Below are 20,953 nucleotides of genomic sequence, written 5' to 3'. Positions count from 1 at the left end.
TATGAACTGTACTTACTTCGGTAATAGGTACTAGGATAATTCGAAAATAACCAACCTTTTATTTTGTGCGATTTTAATTTGTGTAACATATTCATAGTTTTATCTAATAATAATTTCTTGTCGATATCAAATAATTTAAAAAATATAATAGAGAGCTTTGGTATATTCAATGTTTTCCATGAAGTCACAAGTCCATTTCAACGTACTATTTACCAGTTAGTCTAAAATTAACATCCATATTAGACTTATTCAATATAAAGGCATAGTACTACATACAGTTATATTCATAGACCTCCTTTTCTGTGTTATTTGAATAGAAAATATGAGATTTCATGTTTTGTTTTCTTTTGATAATTCGGAATAATTGTTTAACATATATTAATTTTTCGTGTGTTTTATGTTATCGATTCCATACTTGCTAAAAAATTCATTTCGATAAATCATCTAATGAAAAAAATTTAGGGACCAAAAATTTCATGTAGAATAAACTCCAGTTTAATGGCTTTAATGGTATTCTATATCTACAAAAAAATTAAGATTTTCTCGAGCCTCTCTTGCATTATTTAGAAAACCATCTGCTGTTTCATCTACATGTGATTATTTTTATTTTGCTTTTACTTATTTTTATATTTCTACATACCGAAACATGCAAATCTTGTGAAACTTCAAGCTATATTTAATATTTTTTCAGCACTATTATAATGTGCGAGCTTTCAGCATACATATCATTCCGAACAGTAAGTATTGCATCGTAGAAGTGTTTCGCGAAATCAAATTTTTAAATGTCACGTACCGTCACATCATTATTTTTTTTGCAACCACAAATAGTACGTAAATAATTATGTCTTTTTTTTTTGTACTGTTAATCCTTTTATTGAGTTTCTTATGGTCATATAAGAAATCAGCTAAATATTATGATTAAAAATATATTTATTGAAAAGATAATAAGTTATAATAAAAAAAAAGCACAAAAATTATAAAAAAAAGAAATGTCGGAGTAACGCCGAAACTATGCAAAGATAGAGACTCTCTCTCTCTCGCTCTCTCTCTCTCTCTCTCTCTCACTCTCGATTAACTATAAAAACTAAGACTATAGGCGAGACACTGACAGGCTAAGGGTCAAAGATCAATAAAAAAACAAAGATCTCAGGAAAAGCATCAAGTGAGAAGAAGGCAGGTCAAACAGATAACAGATTTTTTTTGAACCTACACATACATTCATTTATAATATTCAATACTCAACACTTTCTGATTCGCATCAAGTGCATGTTTGTTGCATGCAATAAGAGTTTCCTTCATTTTTTATTCTACTGAATGATTTCTCATACATATACTTTTTACAACAACTTTGCGAGTAATATTGAAAATCAATTGAAAAATCGTAAGCCTACATGAGTGTACGTTCTATCGAAACTAGTATGTATTTTACTGTATCGAATCGCAATTGTTCAAAATATGTATTGTACAAGTATTTTCGCCAGATAATATGTTATTTTTGTTTATATCTTGCAAAAAATAAAATTATTCAATGAGTACGTAAATGAAATTAAAAATAATTTTTCATCATACACATCATCAAAAACCATATTCGCAGTTGTTGAATTTTCTCAAGGATTTCTTATAAAAAAATGCATATATTATGACGTAAATTAAAATTCTATTTGTATATTTTAAAGCGAAATTGAAAAATACATTAACATATCAATTTTAGAAAGTTAAACATTCGTCGCGGAATATTTGACACATTTATAAATATTGCGGTTACAATAAAAATTGTGTAGACCTTTGAAAAAATAATTTGTAAACAATTAATTAATCTATTAACTTGTGAGTAATCTACTTTCTAATTTTGTGTGTAGTAATTTAATTAAAAAATATACAAAAAAGAAACTTTTAAGATGTCTCATCCTCATCGGTCGCGGCCGTACGCTGCATGCTCAGTTGGTGCTTCACCGCGGAAATTATTAAATCGTCAATAATTTCTATTGTATTCAATATTTTTTCAAAAATTAAAATGTAATTTTCAAGTGTTTTTAAGCAAAATAGCCGTTTACACGCTTATAAATAAATAAACTAACAAAAAACGACGGAAATATTCACATTAGAGTTATTATTTGTTTCTACGTGGGTGTAAATGTTTTTTTTATGACATTTAAAGATAAAATACTGTTTTACATATAAAATAAGAATATATACATCGCAAAATATTGATTACAACTTCTTTTTTAGTTATGGTAGAATTTATCCTCGAAGTTACGCCGCCCTTTCACGCTTAATTACCAATATCTTTGATTATAACTTTATCGAGAAAAATAAAAAAAGGTATTTGTTTGTTCATAATTAAAGGAAAAAACGCCCTTACACAAATGTTTCTATCTCTTTTAGTGTAGAAGGTACAGCGGTTCAAACATTTAAATTGTTTATATGAAATTACCCGACCGTTGGATCGAAAGCCACCTCCCAAATTCGTGTTCGGGGGATTAAGATATATAATAAATCATGGTGGCTTCATCTAAATTAAAAAGACCACTGTAACTCCTCTGGTAACTAGGTTGAAAGCCTTTAACGCATACTGGCTGTCTTTTGGTTTCGCTCAAATTGAAGCAAATTGAAGGATTCTTTTAGCAGCTTGTCAAGATCGTCATGTTACTGTGTGATATGCGTGATTTTATTGTTGTTAAACATGATATACTGACAAGCCTCAATTTTACTATAAAATGCAAATTACCAGCTGTGTTTTCCTTTGTGAATTGACATGTATATCTTATACCCACGCGTCGTGCATCATTAGAAATTTTTATTACACATTAACGCAAGTAAGTAGGTTGTTCTACATTCGTTAAACACGTGGCAAATATATATCTTTTTCACATGGTTTCGAAACCATTTCGACGTTCATGTTACACACACATAATCAAAGCTCTCTCATGATACATAGAATTCGAAAGAAGAAGCAATAATGCGGATGGCAGTGAATTTCTTTTCTGCTTTCGTCGTTGGTTACATCAGAATTTGAGTTTATTAAAGTATGTACTTCTAACTCAGCGCTCCAGGCATTCCACACTAACGCGCAATCATTTCTGCCACTCGACAGCATTTTATAAACCTTTACATAAGTCGGCTCTAACGAGACTTGAATTTCGTCTATATAGCAGAAGCCATCGCGTTTCCTGATTTCTCGAGCAGTAATTTAAAGGACAAGAAATACAAAACACACTACTCTTCCATTTGGCAAAGTACGCAAAACTAAAGGGCCACGTGACGCTGGATGCACGTAATTGCGAAATGTATTTTATTATTTTGTTCGTAGGATTCCCCATAGACAGGTGAGCAATGTGTGACCCATAGCGTTGTCTATTGGCACGAAGTCACATGGAGCGAGCGTTACTCGTTTGCGGCGGCAGCAGTGGCAGCGACGGCAGCTAAAGGAGGTCGTAGAGAGGAGGAGTAAAGAAGAAGACGCGGGGAGGTGAGACCCAAGAGGGGCTTTGAGTCACGGGACTCAGTGAAAGTGTCGGAGCCACACAGAGACGGAGAGAGATGCCTTCCTACTTCTATCATGTGATGCACGAGCCTATATAGCCTCGAGACTTTTCCGAGCAAACTAGCAAGAGAACTCATTGTCTATCCTTTATACACTTTCATGTATGTGTATGTGTGCGTATATATGTATGTATATATGTATGTGTACGCAACACACATCCAGTCTGTTACTGATTATATCATGAGTCTATAAATTTTGTTTATTTTTCTCTCTCTCTCTCTCTATTTTTTTTTAATTATGCCTGTTTATGCCTGGTGACGAGTACCCCATGTGTTTAGAAAGACGGCTTCTTCGATTGAAATTTCACTTATGTTTTGCGATCGCGTATTGCGTTCAAACTTTAATAGCTGTTAAGAATGTATATATTGTATTCGTAGATTTATGTTATTTTAATTAAAAATTAAAAAAAAACAAAATTTTTCGAGCAGATACTAAGGGAATTGGTTTAATGGTGAAAAATTGAAGTTTTTTTTTTATTTTCGTGTACAAATCGTCCTAATAAAGACATCAACGTGATACATTTTAATCTAAAAATACTCCGTAAAAGCTTAAATTTTCTTTGTTACGTCTCAAAATCTAAAATACATTCCATAAGCTAACCGTTTGCATTACATCGTTTTTACTAAGAAATTTTAGAAAATTGAGAGAATAAAAGTCATTTTCAGGAGGTTCATTTTCTTTTTTAAGATCTTTGCTCTGGTCTGAGCAGAAATGTTTTTCAAAAAAATTATTTTTTCATATTTTGAAACCAATTTTAAAAAAAAATTTTGAATTAAAAGAAGCTTAGGATAGAACAATAAATACATAAATAAATAAGTTACGTAGAAACATAACAAATTTAATCGAGCAGATATGTAACAGAAATTTATTATTTTTTAATGACAGAAATATCTTATGCAAACATAATCGTAAAAAATCCATTAACATATTTTGTTTATCAAAAAGGCACTAAGCCATTGATAACACTTTTTATACGCTTGCACGTTTTCAACTTGTGTTGTTTAAGTTATCTTAATTACATAAAAAAAAGAGCACATGTTTATGTACGTTGCCCTAAAAACCTAAAATATACTCATTCGATTAAGAAATTGATAGTAATGAGCTTTGATAAAACATCGAATGAATCTACTTGCTAAATAACGATAATGTTGTATACAGCGGCTTAACAGCCATACCGATGAGTCTTTACTTATGAGTACCGATACCAATTCACCATGATCGAATTGATAGCAGAAAAAATGTCATCTCGATGCCATGCCCTGTTATGGGATAGCATTAGCATGTTACACGCTTACCAACGTAAATATGTAACTTTTTCGAAAAACAGTTTCGTTCAAATATTTTAACAAAAAAAGGACCCCTTTCAAAATGATTTTTGCTTACTCCAATCCTTAGAAGAACGTAGCAACGTAAAAGTTTTCATTAAAAAAGATGTTATGTCGATGAACACATGGTGGAGCATAGAATTAATATTTTAGGATGCATAACAAAGAAAATTAAAATTTTTACCGACTATTCTACGGTGAAAAAAATTTTACATCGATATCGTTATTAAGATAATTTATACACAATAATTATTAAGAAATAACAATTAAGTAAACTTAAAAACGTTATTCTATATAATTACCTATTATCTATCTTCTATGGTTCTATATATTTTATAAAATTTGAAATTAGTTAAATAAATCATCGTCTAAGTTTTATCAATTATAAAGTTGTAAGGCTAGTTGTTTTGGATTTAAATTAATAATATATTCAAAAAAATGTTCATGAAGTAATATATATTCATTATTAGAATCGTTTACCTATAAATATAGATAAATTCAATAGTTGATTACCTGCACTTTCAAAAGAAATATTATAATATAACTTGGCATGCATCAGCGAAAACCTTGAGACGAAGTGAACCCTCGTAACTTGATAGTGAATTGAGAACAAAAATTTTATGTTCAGTAAAAATATTTTTTTTATATCTCAGATAATGTTACGTCAAAAAATAAGAGAAATCGATGAAAGCGCTTTTCACTTAAAAATTTTACTTGAAAAAAAAACAACATTGAAGCACAACTGAAACTAATAATTATTCTATTTCTAGATCAATTAAATTAATCATCGTCCTAAGATTTAAATGGTATATAGACAATTCATATAATACAGACAATTATACATTTTCCTTTACGAGTGAGATTACTCGACACATGCGTTGACAGGATTCCTTTAATGAAGCTTAAAAGACATACAAAAGGCGTGATCGCAGAAACTTTTATATATTATTAGTGAGTTTTCACACGATGACTTAGAAGTGCCTTTTTTTGTTTTAATCGCGTTACTATGACGAAAAGCTCTCGATAAATAAAACAGTCAATTATTGACAGATGATTTTGCGCGCGTGTGCTTCATATAACTTCCTCATGGATGTTTCAATAACTGGTAGAAGTTCATGTATTTACTTTGCAATGTTTGAGCTTGCTCGTTCCGATAGCACTGTGTGTGTGCACTTTCTTGTTCATATTTGACCATAATTACTAGAGACATTTACACAAACATAGTGAAATTAAAGTGATTTTATATTACTTGATATGAATTTTACATATTTAACACGAGGATAGATTGGTTGATAACGGTATTGACATTAAATACCAAAATTCTTGGTTTTTTTCAAGTGTACACATTTAAGATACTCTCTATGTCGATGTTGTTTTTATAACTCTAAGACTAAAGAGAAAGTTATTCGTATATTCGTCATGTACTGGATGTGACAAATTGCATGTATTTGTACAAGACTTCGGCCGGTTTAATAATTATAAATGAATAATTCAGAGTTTTCTTCTTGTTTATTTTGATTCATTTCAATAGTAAAAGGTCATAACATTTTTTTATCGTTTTAATTTTTACATATTTATATTAATAAATTTATTCGTAGGTTCAATCATGTGATTTCAGATTAATCTAAATTATTTATGCTTTATTAGATTTTATAAGTTATGTCAACAGAAATTCGCTTGGAGATTTTCGAGTTTTTAACGATTAAATAAAAGACTTTAGATTTACATAACGAATTTATAAAACTGAAATCGACTAAATATGACTAGACTTCAGCAAGCTAACATATTCAGTAAACTGTTGAATAATAAAATAATGTCTATAAAAAACAATATTTATGATTATTGTCTATTCAAAACTAAATTTCTGTCCACCTGTATTCAATGTTATGGGAATTCCATCATAAATTCTTTAAAAATTTTCATTACATAGCCGTTGAAAACGTAGACGTGCATCTAAGTTTTCATTTGCTATATTACCATGGATATTTTAAATTTTCTTGAAATTTATTTTCTCCTTCTTTGCTAACTTTATCTCATAATTAATTTAATATGTAGTATTTGTGAATACATCGTGTTAAGCCAAATGCAAATAAATAAGTCGATTAAATAATATTTCCATGTTACACTGGAACAGGTTAATTAATTGAATTATCTTGCTCGTCCATAGTAAACCAGTTTTAACTGATTTTAGTTTAATATGCTTTGAAGAGTATTCAATTTTTATTTTGACACCTTTAACTTGACTTACTGATCAGAAAACTTTCCAACTGTGCAGGGCATTTTTAACGTAACGTTCACGCTAGGTAAGAATTTACTTTATAATTTACTTTATACCTTAACAATTGAAATCATTGGACACGGATATTTCATCATCTTATGTAACATTAATAATTACGTAATAGCAGAATCGAAAAGCATCAGTCGTATGTATACTCGAGAGAAAATAAAAATGCGAAATTATTCCGAGCAAGTACATCGCTCGGTTCTCAACGATTTTTCTCACAATCTTACTAACATAAATAAGTCGCGCACCGTTAATTGAATCTTTGGGGAGCGCACATGATAATAAGAAAATGCAGAGTTTACAAGCGAGTAAGGGGGACTTCGAGCGCGTGCCTGACGACTGACCTGCTTTCATACCGGCAAATATATCCTTTATTTCATAACCCACGACCGACTGACGACTACTCACGTGAGTCCTCCGCAACTCCTGGTGAATGCTCGGTCTATGCTTTTTGTGCGCGCGTGTATTTACTGGCGCATCTGCAATCTTTCCAACTTCGATTTTAGCGTTCGACAGGCCACAAAAGAACATTAAATCTTCTCAATGAAAAAATCCAGTTCTTGTCCATTTTATTCGAAACCTTATAATAATGTAATATGCTTGTTGATCGTCGTTTGTAAAAGAACAACTCTATTCGATTTTTGTTAATTAGTCATATTAACAATTTGATATTGATAATACATTGCTAACTTATGTGAACTTCGTTAATAAACTCCTGTTCATGATTCTTCCGTATTAAAGAAAAAGAAGAAAAAAACTCAAATCCGCGAAATGTAATAAACTGCACAACAACGCAGTTGTTTTTTTTGGAATGATGATTGACCAGCATATTATAATATTAAATTTGATTGTACTCGATTCATTAATAATTACATGTTTGTTGCTCATTTTGAACATATGATACATGCAAAAGTTGATTAATGAAACACATAACGCAATCCATGAAACGAAAAATGTATTACTTGTTCTCATTAGAATAAGTTTATCGGCATTATTAATCTTGAAGTACCGTTCAAAGTTGCTTCGTCTTTCCAAATAAATGTCTTGCTGAACCAACAGTGAATCGACGTAATTTCAGTGATGGTTTTTTGCTTCATTAAAATATTCCGCTGAGCACTCGACAATTTTAATGTGGCTTTGTGTTCCACACACATACACAGTCGTCGTTACGAGGTTTTTCTGGCATCATAGCACGAGTGTATTGAAAGAGACGACTGCGGGTGAGCAACATTGCACAATCGGCGTAACGCGATTGCGAAGAAAAGAGGAAACTCAACACATACACCGTGCGCGTGCGAGGCAGATCCAATCGTCGTAGGTAACTGGTAAACGAGCAGTGATTATTGTGTCACTATGGTAGCATCGTGTTTCCAATTCGAATCATCGACGCGAGCGACCACGACACTTATCGCTATAACACTTGGTCGAGCGAGTTGGCAAAGCTCTTGCCAGCGAACAAACTTAAACAATCTTCTGCAGGACTTTCTTCTCGTTCCGAGGTTTCATAAAAGTTGTTCGAGTCTTTGGACTATCGCGAAAATGCCATAATAAATATTGCGGATCGTAATGATATAATGAGACAAGTCGTGTTTTCGCTAGATGAGCAAATGTCGCGGTTGAATAGAGTCGAAATTTTCGGCGGACGACATTGAACTAGTAGCACAGAAATTACGGAAAAGAGATTTTGTGGATTCTCTGCTTGAGATTCCTTCGAAACCGTCCTTCAAAACAAATAACGAAACCGTAAAACGTCTTCGCAACAAGCTGCTTAAAATTTTTGTGTAACTGTTGCTTCCCGTTCGCGACTGCTCGTGTATTTCATATTTGCTTAGCGGGAACGATGCAAGCATTCCAACAGCGTGCACCGCGCGCACTTTCTAATTGATTTACGTTGTTTATGTTACCTACGCTGATTCTCATAGATATATGAAATCATTTTTTTTTATGTAACTGTAATCCTCCTGATGTACCACTATATGGGATTTCGTAACGCGCGCGAGACATGATGTAGCGCATCCCTCTGCGAGTATAAATAATTGTTATTACGCACCGCAATAATTTCACACTTTTTCCCATTTCCGGTCACCGGTGCACACACGCGCGCGCGCTTTTTCGTTTCCGTGCGTGAGGTAGATCGTCGTGTACGAGATAACGCCAACGACTGCTGCCGCTAACCATGTCACTGAACTTTAATGTAATGGTGGATTATAAAAAAAATTGTTTTATGCTAATGCTCGCAATTACATCTTATAATACTGGTATTTTACTGAATGACATAGAGTGCTTTTATTTTCTTTGCGTTATGTAAATTTATACAATTCTTTGTAGTTAACTGGTATAGTTCATAGTCGTGATATTAACATAATGTAAAGTGAACTTTATTGTCTCTATTTGAAGATTAAAATTAAAAATGGAAAATGATTTTTGTCAAAGGAATTTAGTTAATGATATTTTTTCGCGGTCAAATAAAAATTACGATCTAATACTTATTCAATTAAAACTTGAAATTATTTTGAAATAACTTGATCGACACTGCCTGCTCAGTTTAAAATCCAACAACAGTGTATTTTTACATGTCATAATTGATTATGAGTCCAATGTATCACGCGTGCATACATAATTGCCATGACTCAAGAATCTGAGATTAGTTTTCTCTCTTTAGCGCGTTTCAAATCATGTACCGCTTAATAATAGCGTAGTGTGTGAAAAAAGGAAAGCATGAGTATGTAAATGCACGTAGACTCTATAAATCCAATGACGTGGCTCGAGCATCCATGTCATTGTTATTGCCGAGCACGCAGCCTCATAGCTGATGTTCCCATGCGCCCAATGTACATTTCAGAGTATGCAGTCACGCTTCGAGAATTTCGCTCCTTCTTGGCCTGGTGAAATTTCGGTACGTGGCTGATAGATGAAGGAAACTCTACTGCGAGCCAATTTACGATCGGCCACTTTTGGCATTGTTTTTTTTTCAAATTCTCGAGACAACGCAATATAGCCAGCCGTCACGTATCTTCCGAATAAAGAATGGTTCCCATTCAAATAAACACTTTCGTTCACACTTTGTTTGCGTAAGCGTTTATATTTAATGTATTTTGCATTATACTGTCGTTGCTTCTGATCGGATGAAAAATGTAGAAAAATCGAAATATAATTTAACATGTTAATGCCGCATGACCCAATGTGAGTCATGACTTACCATGATTTCAATTTGTATTTATAGTTTTACATTTACTTTTACATAATTTATGTCATTTGAAAATAATCAATCTTGAGGATTGATAGAATCCAATGAACACTGTTACCGCTTTAGTTGTCTACAAATGATCAAAAGTGTTTAATCTACATTGGTGATAAGCATATGAATTTGACTTGTGAATTTAACAGAAGAAAAGAAAAAAATCATCGCTTGAAACTCAAAGTATACTCGATTGTATTCACACGTTCGAATTAAACGTTTAGCGTGCCGCACTTTCCACAAGTAGCATGCCTCGGCATTCAGAACGGCCGTCGGTCACTGTGCTTCTCTTAATTGCTTTATGGCACGCACGTGGTTTTTGCGACCTTATTTCTCCATTTACTCTCGTCTGCTCCAACCGAATCTCTACTAGATTTTTTCATTGTTTGGCTTTTCAATACTATATTTCACATTGGAAATTCCAGTTTTTCATATATTCGACAAGTTATACAGAAAAGGCAATACTCAACTCATACAAATTGTTCAATGTGGTAATCCATGATTTTTCTTTGTCAACTGAAGAGCTATATCATTGCCTAATTTGTAACGTAACAGCGTTGCAAAGTATACTCATTTCATCGAGTAATCTATGAAAAATTACATTACATTATTTATACGGCCAATTTCATGGCAGAAATGTATTAATTCGATTTCGTTCTTTATTTTTAAACGTTCAAATATTCTCCTGGTTTCGGGCCACTAATACCAAGACCTCACCATCAGACGACACTGACAGACGTCAACAACAACACACATTTGGTATTGGCTTCATCCCCTTCACCCTATATTTTTTGCCTTGTGATGCAAATCGGTTCTTGTCATTTTCAAGGTTTTAACGGAGCTTTACTCCGTAAGAATGCATTGTCGGTGTATCCTCGTTCGTGGTGTCCAATATATAGGCAGTCTACTGTGGTCGCGAGTAAACGCAGGTCGTTGGGAGTAGCGATCGTTAAACAACAATGTTTTAGTGCGTGTATTTAGATTTTTTAATCGGTCACTAAATATAAGAGCACTCTTATCTCTGTTTTTCAGTAATATCAAACACATACTATCAAGCTTATACTTTCAAAAGATGTATAATCTTTTGATATTTCTTGATTGTAAATGTCTCTTTGAAATGATCGCATGATTCCACTTGATGAGAGTCCATTAATCGTACGTAAATTCTACGGCAGTTGGATTTGATAAATTATTTTTGTCATACTTTCTACAGAAAATGTAACGATCAATGATTGTTTTTCTTCCAGCAAATTTCAACTTATTTATTTCTTAAAAAATATATTCTGTGATTCATGTTTTACTAGTCCCTACTTCGTAAAATACTTTGTACATTGTACACATACTTTACTATTTAAACACATGGAAAAAGTATATCCTCAATGGTAGTACATAAATTTTAAAACTAGTACAAGCTTTTAGGCCATAATATATAGGTAAGTGAAAGTTATGGTTACAGTAGTTGACGTTTAACTGCGCCTCAATTAGCCATCGGTTGATATAGAAATATCTATATAAAAAAATAATCAATCAGTACATGAAATCTAAGCGAGGTCAATAAATCACTTAATCCAATAAGCACTAAAATACAAAAGCATAAAAATCAGGCGAACAGTGATATAATGCAATAAACTACAATAAATAACAAATACTGAAGCAGATCAAATTAAATTATTAAACCTGAGACATTAGTAAAAGATTGAAATAAGATATGCAAGCTTTTGTAAATATATACGTTTTTTCATTATCTATCGTCTTATTTGGTTTACAATAAATAACGTCCAACCTCTTACTGATGAAAATATAAAAAATTATTAGCAAAAGACGAAATGTATGTTATAATGTTTGCTTACTTATAGCTTTTTATGTTTTCAGAATTAATTCTATTGTAGAGATACTATTCTTCGTTAAGCTTGTGCGAGATACTCCTACTTTGCGCATTTGTATCATAAATTATTAATTGCAGAGCAAGATTTAACTGAATACCAAGTTACAAATCATGAGTATGAGAGCCTATTAAACAAAAAAGGTAATAAAAATCATTAAAAATCTAAAATCTAAGCACAGCTACTAAAGTTTGTTTATCTTTCATTTGTTAAGAAACCATTTGGAATCCAAAATTTTGAATGAATCTATTTTCTAGTGAATTTATCTTAAATGACAAAAATAAACTTAAAGATTGAAAACGTGAAAAACACATTTTTCAGATCGTATTCTAATAGAAAAAATCAGGTGATAGGCGAGTTTAAGAAAATTATGGCTCTCTACGTAAACTTGATGTCCACACTTGATATCCTGTGAAACACCTATACCAGGATTAGTGCAAAGAACATCAATATCCAATTAATCACCAAAGGAATGTTATGGACCCTATTTTTTTATGTGTACCGTTAACTATAATCTTAGAAAAAGTAATATGAAACGTTCACGCGCACGGAAAAGTAGAGTCGTGTATCGTGAGGTTTATACTCAAACGAAGTGTGGGTCGTAAGTAAATAATTCTATTTCCTAAACAAAGATAAGATTATTGATTTATATAATTACATATATATATACGTATCGATTGTACTTTCAACACAATTCAATTTTTAAGTCTTGTAGATTATTATCCATATTCGATTGGCATTAATTAAATTAGATTAAATTTACTTTCTGAAATATAAATCTTTTGCTTTTGTATGTTACTAACGCAATTGTTTGAAAGTATAATAAAAGGTATAAAAGTATAAAAAATATTTATTCTCTTTTCATGTATTAATCAATCGTACTGGATATCGGTGACTTATCACTTTTTTTAAATGAAATAGTATATTTCAATACGTGTGACTTAAGTATGTCATTATTGCACGGTGTGATACTTGAGTCATAAGTATTGTATATTTTATAGTACTGCCGATTTAAAATCAGCACTTACGGTTCAACACTTTAATTGTAAGCACGATGCAAAAATTCATTTACGGACAGGCGTTACTTAAATGCTGATTTAAGTCATGCAGTGCTATTATTAATATTAACATCGCCTGATGTCAATTCGTAGCATGATGAAAGCACCGTCACTTGATCATAAGCAAACTTAATCATAACATGTAAATTATATTTTATAGTTCATGCTTTCACAATTCTGATAAATGTATTATAAATAAGCGTTCTTTAACAAAGCATCTTTATTTTTCTGGTAGATTTTAACTCGTAATATACTCAATACACAAATTTCATCACGGTTGCATGCATCGTAGAAACTATAATTTATTATTGTATATGCCATCGAAAATTGAAACAAACGAATTCAATCCAACACCCTCCTCTTCTCCTCTTCCTCACCTTGATCATATCTCCACTTCTTTAAAACCCGCACGCCTGATAAAAATGCCTACCTCAGAACTTACCGTATCAAGTGTGATATAATCACACGCTTGTCGTACAAACGGACGCTTATTATTAATTAATAGTCTCATTATACCGTATCATGGAATATAGCATTTTGGATACACGTATATATTTTTGGTAGCTATTGCATCTCGAAATATTTGATTCGTAATATTAACGTAGTAAGATATTTTTTTAAGAGGAAAAGATGTATACTATTCAGATAGAAATCGAATATATCTTTGATAGAATTATGAAGGGTTAGTCTGGCGCCAGACACAAATAAACCAATAAATGAACATTCTCATGTAGCAATAATTTTGATGATACGTTAAATTTGCCTTCAGGCAAATAATATGCATGTAGATGTAGGAAGGATAAATGATTTCACGAAATTGGATAAACTTGTTTTGCGATTGAGTCTTCCACTACCAGGCAAGCTTGTCAAGAGTTTTTCAACGTCTGCGTCACACATACGGCCTTTGGATAGTCCATCGTTTACAAGGAACTTTGGTCATTTTTTTTCCGTGTCTGTTTTCGTTTAACTTGAAAAAAACTAGTTGAGTCGGTCACGCGCTTCGAAAAAAAAACATCACGCTAAATATACACGAAGTGAAATTATTTCTGTTTATTTTCAGGTTATATGCTTATGTACAAATCGTAAGAATTCTATAATGCTTATTTAATCTCTCCATGACTGTTTACTTAAGAAGCGATTAAGTAAATCACTTTAGAATAAAAGGTATGTTGCACATTCAGGATATAACTTTACTAGTAACAATTACCGCGAATCGAGCAAGACTATGTTTTTTTTAATTTTGAGCAAATGTGTAAATTATATTTGTTCTTGTAAAAAAACTTGTTTTTAATCAAGGCAAATATAACAACATTGTTATTACAATAAACCAACACTAAATAACTATTTAGTGCATAATGTCCATATATCACGTCATCTTCATATATGCTTTGCACGAAGCACATATGGTGATGGCACATAACTTATGCGACACAACGATTTGATTTTGCAATCAACGTAACAACAACGTTGTTAATGACTCCGTTTGATTGTTGCAGGGAGTGTTTCTGAACTGATTACTATCAATCACTGTTTCTGAATTAGTATAACATTTTACAATATAATACCATATAGTTCTACGTGTACACTTCAGTTGTTAATGTGGATATTGCACTATTTACTAATACATTTTTAATGTCAAAGAAGTGACTTTTATCGGACAACTTAACAATTATTATATGAACACATAACTTTATATCAGTTATTAACAATCGTGCAACAATAACAAAGTTTATCACAATAAATACCAAAGCATTATAGTATTGAAAATAATAGTTATATCAATTAATAATTGTATTTTTCACTGATAATCAAAGTCATATTGATATTTATACTATAAAATCAAAATATAGTAGAAATATATATCAAAATATTGCGTATAATCCAACTAAATATAATATTTTCAGTTTCAGATTTTAAAGTTGAATAATATTTTTCTTGTTTTAATACTATAAAAAATATGAAAATATTTAGATAAAAAAACAAATTTTTCAGTGGTAAGTTTAAGTATTCATAATGAAGCACAAGGCCTTGCTAAGAATCGTATTAGCATGATTTGAGAGTGGCTTTTGAGCAATGGTGTTGTTGCGAAAAGACGTGAACAATTGCTGTGCAACCTTTAGCGTTCCTACGATGCTCATATAAAACAATTATAAAAGAATACTACAACTGCGTTCACTTAAAACCAACATTGTACCTATAAATAGTCATATATTATTCCGCTACTATTTAGGTCACATTTAGTTAATGCAATGTAAATTATTTGTTGTTTTATATATTGTTATTTTATACACACACGCGCACTCACACACACACACTCACACACACATATATACATATATATAATTCAGATTTTACGTTGCTTAAAGTGCGTGGGAGACGGAGCAATATATTTCCTAGTATACATATTTTGTTTCTTTTAAGAGGATTTTCAAACTAAACTTTTCAGAAACCTACGAATTCATTTTTTCCTGCTGTTTGTTTTTCATTTCATGCTACTTTTCTGAATATAATGCATACATATACGTTAACATCTACTATTATAATAAAAAAATTCCAATTGATATAATTTATTAGAGTTGTGTAAAATTTTGTTTTTTATCGAGTTGTTTCTTTGAGAAGGAAGTCTTAACTTAGCGATTCATGACAAATTTTCTAATTGGCACGATTCTTTGTTTTTATATTTAGTTGTTCGATGTGTTTGTATTTGTTACATATACAACATTCTACAATAAATAAATAAAATTATTTTAATGATGTATCACTTCATCTGAATTAATGAAAAACTTTCCAAATTGTTTTCTTCTGTTTTTATTGGTAATATAATAAGCTAATGATGGAGAATTATTATATTAGTGAGTAAAATGAAATTATAACTTTAAAGGATTGATGGAAATGTCGTTGTAATTTCATTTTACTCAGTTCTTTTTTCTCATTGTTTAATTGTTTAAGTGTAATTTCAATGTATATATATGTCATTATATGGTATCTTTATAACTTTCAAGTTCCGGTTCAAACTTATTTTTTATAATTAATAAACAAATGTATCATCTTATTTTCTTAGTTGAGGGAGTTACCGTATAAAAACTAATAATTTTTTTATAAGAAGCGAATAAAAGTGTTTGTTCTGTTTGTTGAGCATTTTGTTATGTAAACGCTTGAACCTATGTTATTCTTATAATTTTCAAGATATCTTATTTAAATTTGGTGTATATAATTAGGTATAAGTTTGTTACAAGATATTTATATAATGCCAGATTATATAACGTTTTTCAAATCAAACGAGTTATCGAAAAAGCTTTAATAAATACTAGGCAGTATTGTTTAAATCAAGAATGTTTCAAACTTATAATGAAATTAAAATTTTCGCGCTCTTTTCGCATATCAACCGATCACAACCCCAGATATATGTAGTTCCTATATATATATATATATAGTCGGTAAGATAGTTTTCATTATTTAGTGTAATACGCGAATGTTGGAGAATCAGAATCTACTCGATCATCTTATAGCACTGCTATACTCTATCTAAATTTGTAATCCCAACCTCTAACTAAAGTATATCTAATTTTTAATCAGTTTGTTTACGAAAAATAATTATTCATAAAAAAGTCAAAACAAATCTTTAGGAATGAATTTCGTTGGACGACAATGTTTGAGAATTTTGAAGAAAGAGTTGTACAGTAATAGTCATTCACGTGCCCTCGGAAGAACTTATACGTACAAAAGTGCTTATTCCTTGGAAAATTTATATCCAAAAAGCAATATAAATTTATATACACCAAATTTTGTAAGTACAAGTATTTATTTTTAAGATTCCTTTTCGCCATTTATGGCTGAAAATGATTTTTTTATTTGATCGAATTATGAAATTTCATCACATTTGATATTACACAATAAGCATTTGAAATTGAATTTTATTTTACGAAGGTTTTATTAAATTATATTTATGTTAAACTTGTTCAGGTACCGGAAGATCCATCAATAAAATTCAATGGTTATATTCCAATAAAAGAAATAGACATAACGTACAGCAACAGTAGTGGCCCTGGTGGTCAAAATGTCAATAAAGTCAGTACAAAAGTAGATTTACGATTTAGTGTAAAAAAGGCAACCTGGATTAGTGATGAAATTAAGGAAAAATTATTGGAAAAGGTATTTTGCTATTTACATATCTATATTATTAGAATTTTTGTATTTATTTGGCTTTATAAATATATTTATATGAGAATTCTTTTCGTCTACATTAAAATTAATTGAATTTAATAATTTCAGCATTCAAACCAAATTAATAAAGATGGTTATTTGATAATAAAATCTGATCTCACAAGATCTCGACAACTAAATGTGGCAGATGCTCTACAAAAACTTAGACAAATGATTAGAGATCTCATTATTGTTCCTGTCGAACCAGATGAATTGACGAAAGAAAAACACCGAAAGAGACAAGTAAAAGCTGCCCAAGAACGACTGTTTGTGAAACGAGCAAGATCACAAGTGAAACGAGATAGATTAGGACTCGATTAACTACATGCTTGAATGTTATATATTAATAAAGTTTGTAAATACAAATTAAAGATACAATGTTTAAGACTTATGAATATATTTCAGTAAATACATTATTATTGCTTAACAAAAATTGTTTCTTGTTAATTTGCTTGTATACTTATTCTATCATTAAGGTTACAGTTATCTTTTAATCGCCATGGCAACCACTGTAAGCTGAAAACTGTAAACATTAGTGACTTATGATACATGATGAGAGTGCATGTTGTAAATTTAATAACGTTAACATATAAGTAATAAAGTTTGCACTTTTATAAACATGTCTTACAGGGATTTGCGAAGTATGTTTTATATGATCTTACATGATTTTTTTTATGGATATATCAATTATTAATTATAATTCATGTTGGTAGATTTTACTGAAATGATGAGAGTGTTGGGATATCCAAGATTAATTTCACTTTCCAACTTTCGATATCCAAATTTCCCTCTAGTGGCAGAAATTTTAGTATGGTTAGTGAAAAGATTTGATAACGATACCAATGTTCCTGCAGAACACAGCACTGAAAAAGAACGTGTAACCCTTATCTGTTTTGTGGCTGAATTTATGGTATGTTTAAAACAAAAATTTTAATATATAGTTGGAATATAATGAGTAAGAAAATAAAGAGTAAACGAAGATAAATAAATTTCATGTTATATTTAGAAAAAGTTAATTGTAACTTTTTCTAACTTGTTTGATGTCACAAAAAATCTCAAAATAAATGCAGTGTACAACTTAAAATGAATTCCAATAGTACTTTGAACACAAATTTATATTTAACGACTTCAACGTCGCTTTATTTCAGATGAAAAGCGTAAATATAAGATTGGATACTCAAAAACTTTATATGGCAGATGGAAATGCCGTGAAAGAGTTATTGAAAATGACATCACTACTGTATGAAGCTCAACGACAAAATGTTAACGAACTTTTATCAGGTGATGACTCTACGACACCGAATTTCAACATCACAGATAGATTGAACGATTTAAAAACTACAAGACAATTAGCTAGTCAAATAACGATTAATGGAGCGACATTATACGATTTACTCGGAAGAGAAGTAGAGTTACGCGAAATTCGTAATTCTAAAGTTACCAGCCAGTATGATATTAAAGAAGTTGAAGATGCACTGAAAAATGTTATCCGCCACACAAAAGATGAAATAGAGAAAACGAAAAATGAAATTGAAACAGTAAAGGTATTTAAAATTAAGGATTTTATTTGTGAAATTCTTCAAACGGTTTTACTATTTCGTTAGTTTTTATTCAAATTTTTGTTATTTGTATATTGAATATTACAGAACAGCCAGACAGAATTCGAAAATAAAATCGAAAAGAAAAAAGCTGACATACAAAGAAATCAAATGAGACTTCAAACATTACGGAAAGTTCGACCGCAATTTCAAGATGAGTTTGAAAAACTAGAAGTTGAACTAAAAACTCTTTACGAGGATTATCTTCAAAAGTTTCGTTACTTAGCTTATTTAGAACATCTGTATGAAGAGGCAGCTAAGGGCGAGCAAGAAAGATTTGAGCGAAGGTATATCGATTTTATAATAAGTAAGATGTGGCAAACAAGTTTCTATAATTATTAATTTCTTTTTGCCTTATAGACAAGCTGCTACAAGAAAGCAGTTAGAGTCAATGCGCATGGACGATGCAAACTTTGATAGTATAATAGAAGGTAGTGATTCTATTTTCAATACAAATCTTCAGAATCCATTAACACTAGGAGAAAAAGATAAAAAGTCAACGGAAAGTATCGCGCAAGGTATATTATATTATAAACATATATTATAGTCGATAAAATTAGCTCATTTTAAATATTATTAAATAACCGTATAATTATTCTGCACATTTCAAAATGTAATATTAACTCTTCAGATACCCGCAAGTCAGCGAGAGTCAATTTAACACAACGAAGATTGTACGGTAGTATGTCCGGACGCCGTCGTGTAGCAAATGGAAATGTTGGTGCAGCAAATGGGAGCATGGGTGATTCGGAAGACGATTCAGATGATGATTTGTTGATTGATCATTCGTACGATGATGACGATGATGACGATTTGTTAAATTCAACAACTGATGAAGTTAACAATTTCAATGCAAAACAAAATGAAGAAAAACGGTCTGTTAGTAAAGCAAATCACGCTGATGATGAGTTTTAAATGAATGGCCTATCATGCGTACCTGTTTTACAGTTCATTAAACGTTTCTCATTTATTTCTATCAATAGAGCATCAAACAGATATTTTACTTTAACTTTAGTAATCAATTTTTTTAGATAAAATTAGTTAAAGAAGTTTTAATTAGATTTATTTTGTTAAACAATTATGAATTAAATAATATGGCATGAGCTCCACAAAATATTATAAAAGTCATAACCGATTACGGTAGATTTATTGTCAAAATCAATCATACAGATATTCTTCTGAATTAGTTATGGAGGTAAGGTATTTTCACAAGCTAATTTATTATTTTATGAACAAATATGTGTGTGTGCGCGCGCGCGTGTGTGTGTGTGTGTGTGCGTGTGTATGTTTGTGTGGTATGTGCGCGCGCATGTATGTATGTATATATGTATATATTAAATGCTTGAGGTGTGTTTTGTACTTTTCTCAAATGGGGATTGGCAAAATGAAAGTTTAATTTTGCTTACGTAACTGTTTGAATTCTAAACATAAGTTTAGGTATATTTATTTATAAGGTATCAAATATTTGCGAACTAGTTACTAGAATTTATTTTATACTTGGATTAAATTTTTGTTTTCACAGCAATATGTACATCGTGGAGTGAATAAAAGTTATACAAAATGCCTTAAATATTACATGTCAAATTATTTTAAAAATTCGTTTTGTTATTTTTAAAGTACAATTAATAAGTTTTCATGTTTAGAATATTAATTATCTCGTAACATTGTTGAATAAGCAAAGTTCTTACAAAATATTCAAGACTTTACAATGAGTTCTAACTCTTATTTGTTTTATGACAAAAATAAAAATATTAACGTGTCACCATGTGCATCATAATAAAACTTATAACTGAATAAAATTGTTATATTTATTATTTTTT

General features: G+C 30.8%; 2 protein-coding genes across 2 annotated transcripts; both read left to right on the top strand.

Moving 5' to 3' along the window:
* The first annotated feature begins 16,799 nt into the window (after positions 1–16,799).
* On the top strand, positions 16,800–17,968 carry LOC131663743 (large ribosomal subunit protein mL62). Its single transcript, XM_058934341.1, has 4 exons — positions 16,800–16,887; positions 16,959–17,119; positions 17,296–17,484; positions 17,605–17,968. Exons 2-4 carry the CDS (start codon positions 16,961–16,963, stop codon positions 17,854–17,856), a joined length of 600 nt encoding a protein of 199 aa, XP_058790324.1. The 5' UTR covers positions 16,800–16,887; positions 16,959–16,960; the 3' UTR covers positions 17,857–17,968.
* A 49-nt stretch (positions 17,969–18,017) lies between these two features.
* On the top strand, positions 18,018–20,109 carry LOC131663742 (clusterin-associated protein 1). The gene is made up of 6 exons (XM_058934340.1): positions 18,018–18,176; positions 18,249–18,445; positions 18,684–19,079; positions 19,182–19,420; positions 19,494–19,651; positions 19,765–20,109. The coding sequence occupies exons 1-6, from the start codon at positions 18,155–18,157 to the stop codon at positions 20,046–20,048; spliced, it is 1,296 nt and encodes a 431-aa protein (XP_058790323.1). The 5' UTR covers positions 18,018–18,154; the 3' UTR covers positions 20,049–20,109.
* Positions 20,110–20,953: the final 844 nt, after the last annotated feature.

This window comes from Phymastichus coffea, unplaced genomic scaffold (genome assembly GCF_024137745.1).
Source record: "Phymastichus coffea isolate CEN01 unplaced genomic scaffold, Cenicafe_Pcof_1.1 PCOF00038, whole genome shotgun sequence".
Taxonomy (NCBI): Eukaryota; Metazoa; Arthropoda; class Insecta; order Hymenoptera; family Eulophidae; genus Phymastichus; species Phymastichus coffea.
The sequence above is the reverse complement of the archived record's forward strand: the minus strand, read 5'-3'. Positions and strand labels throughout refer to the sequence as shown.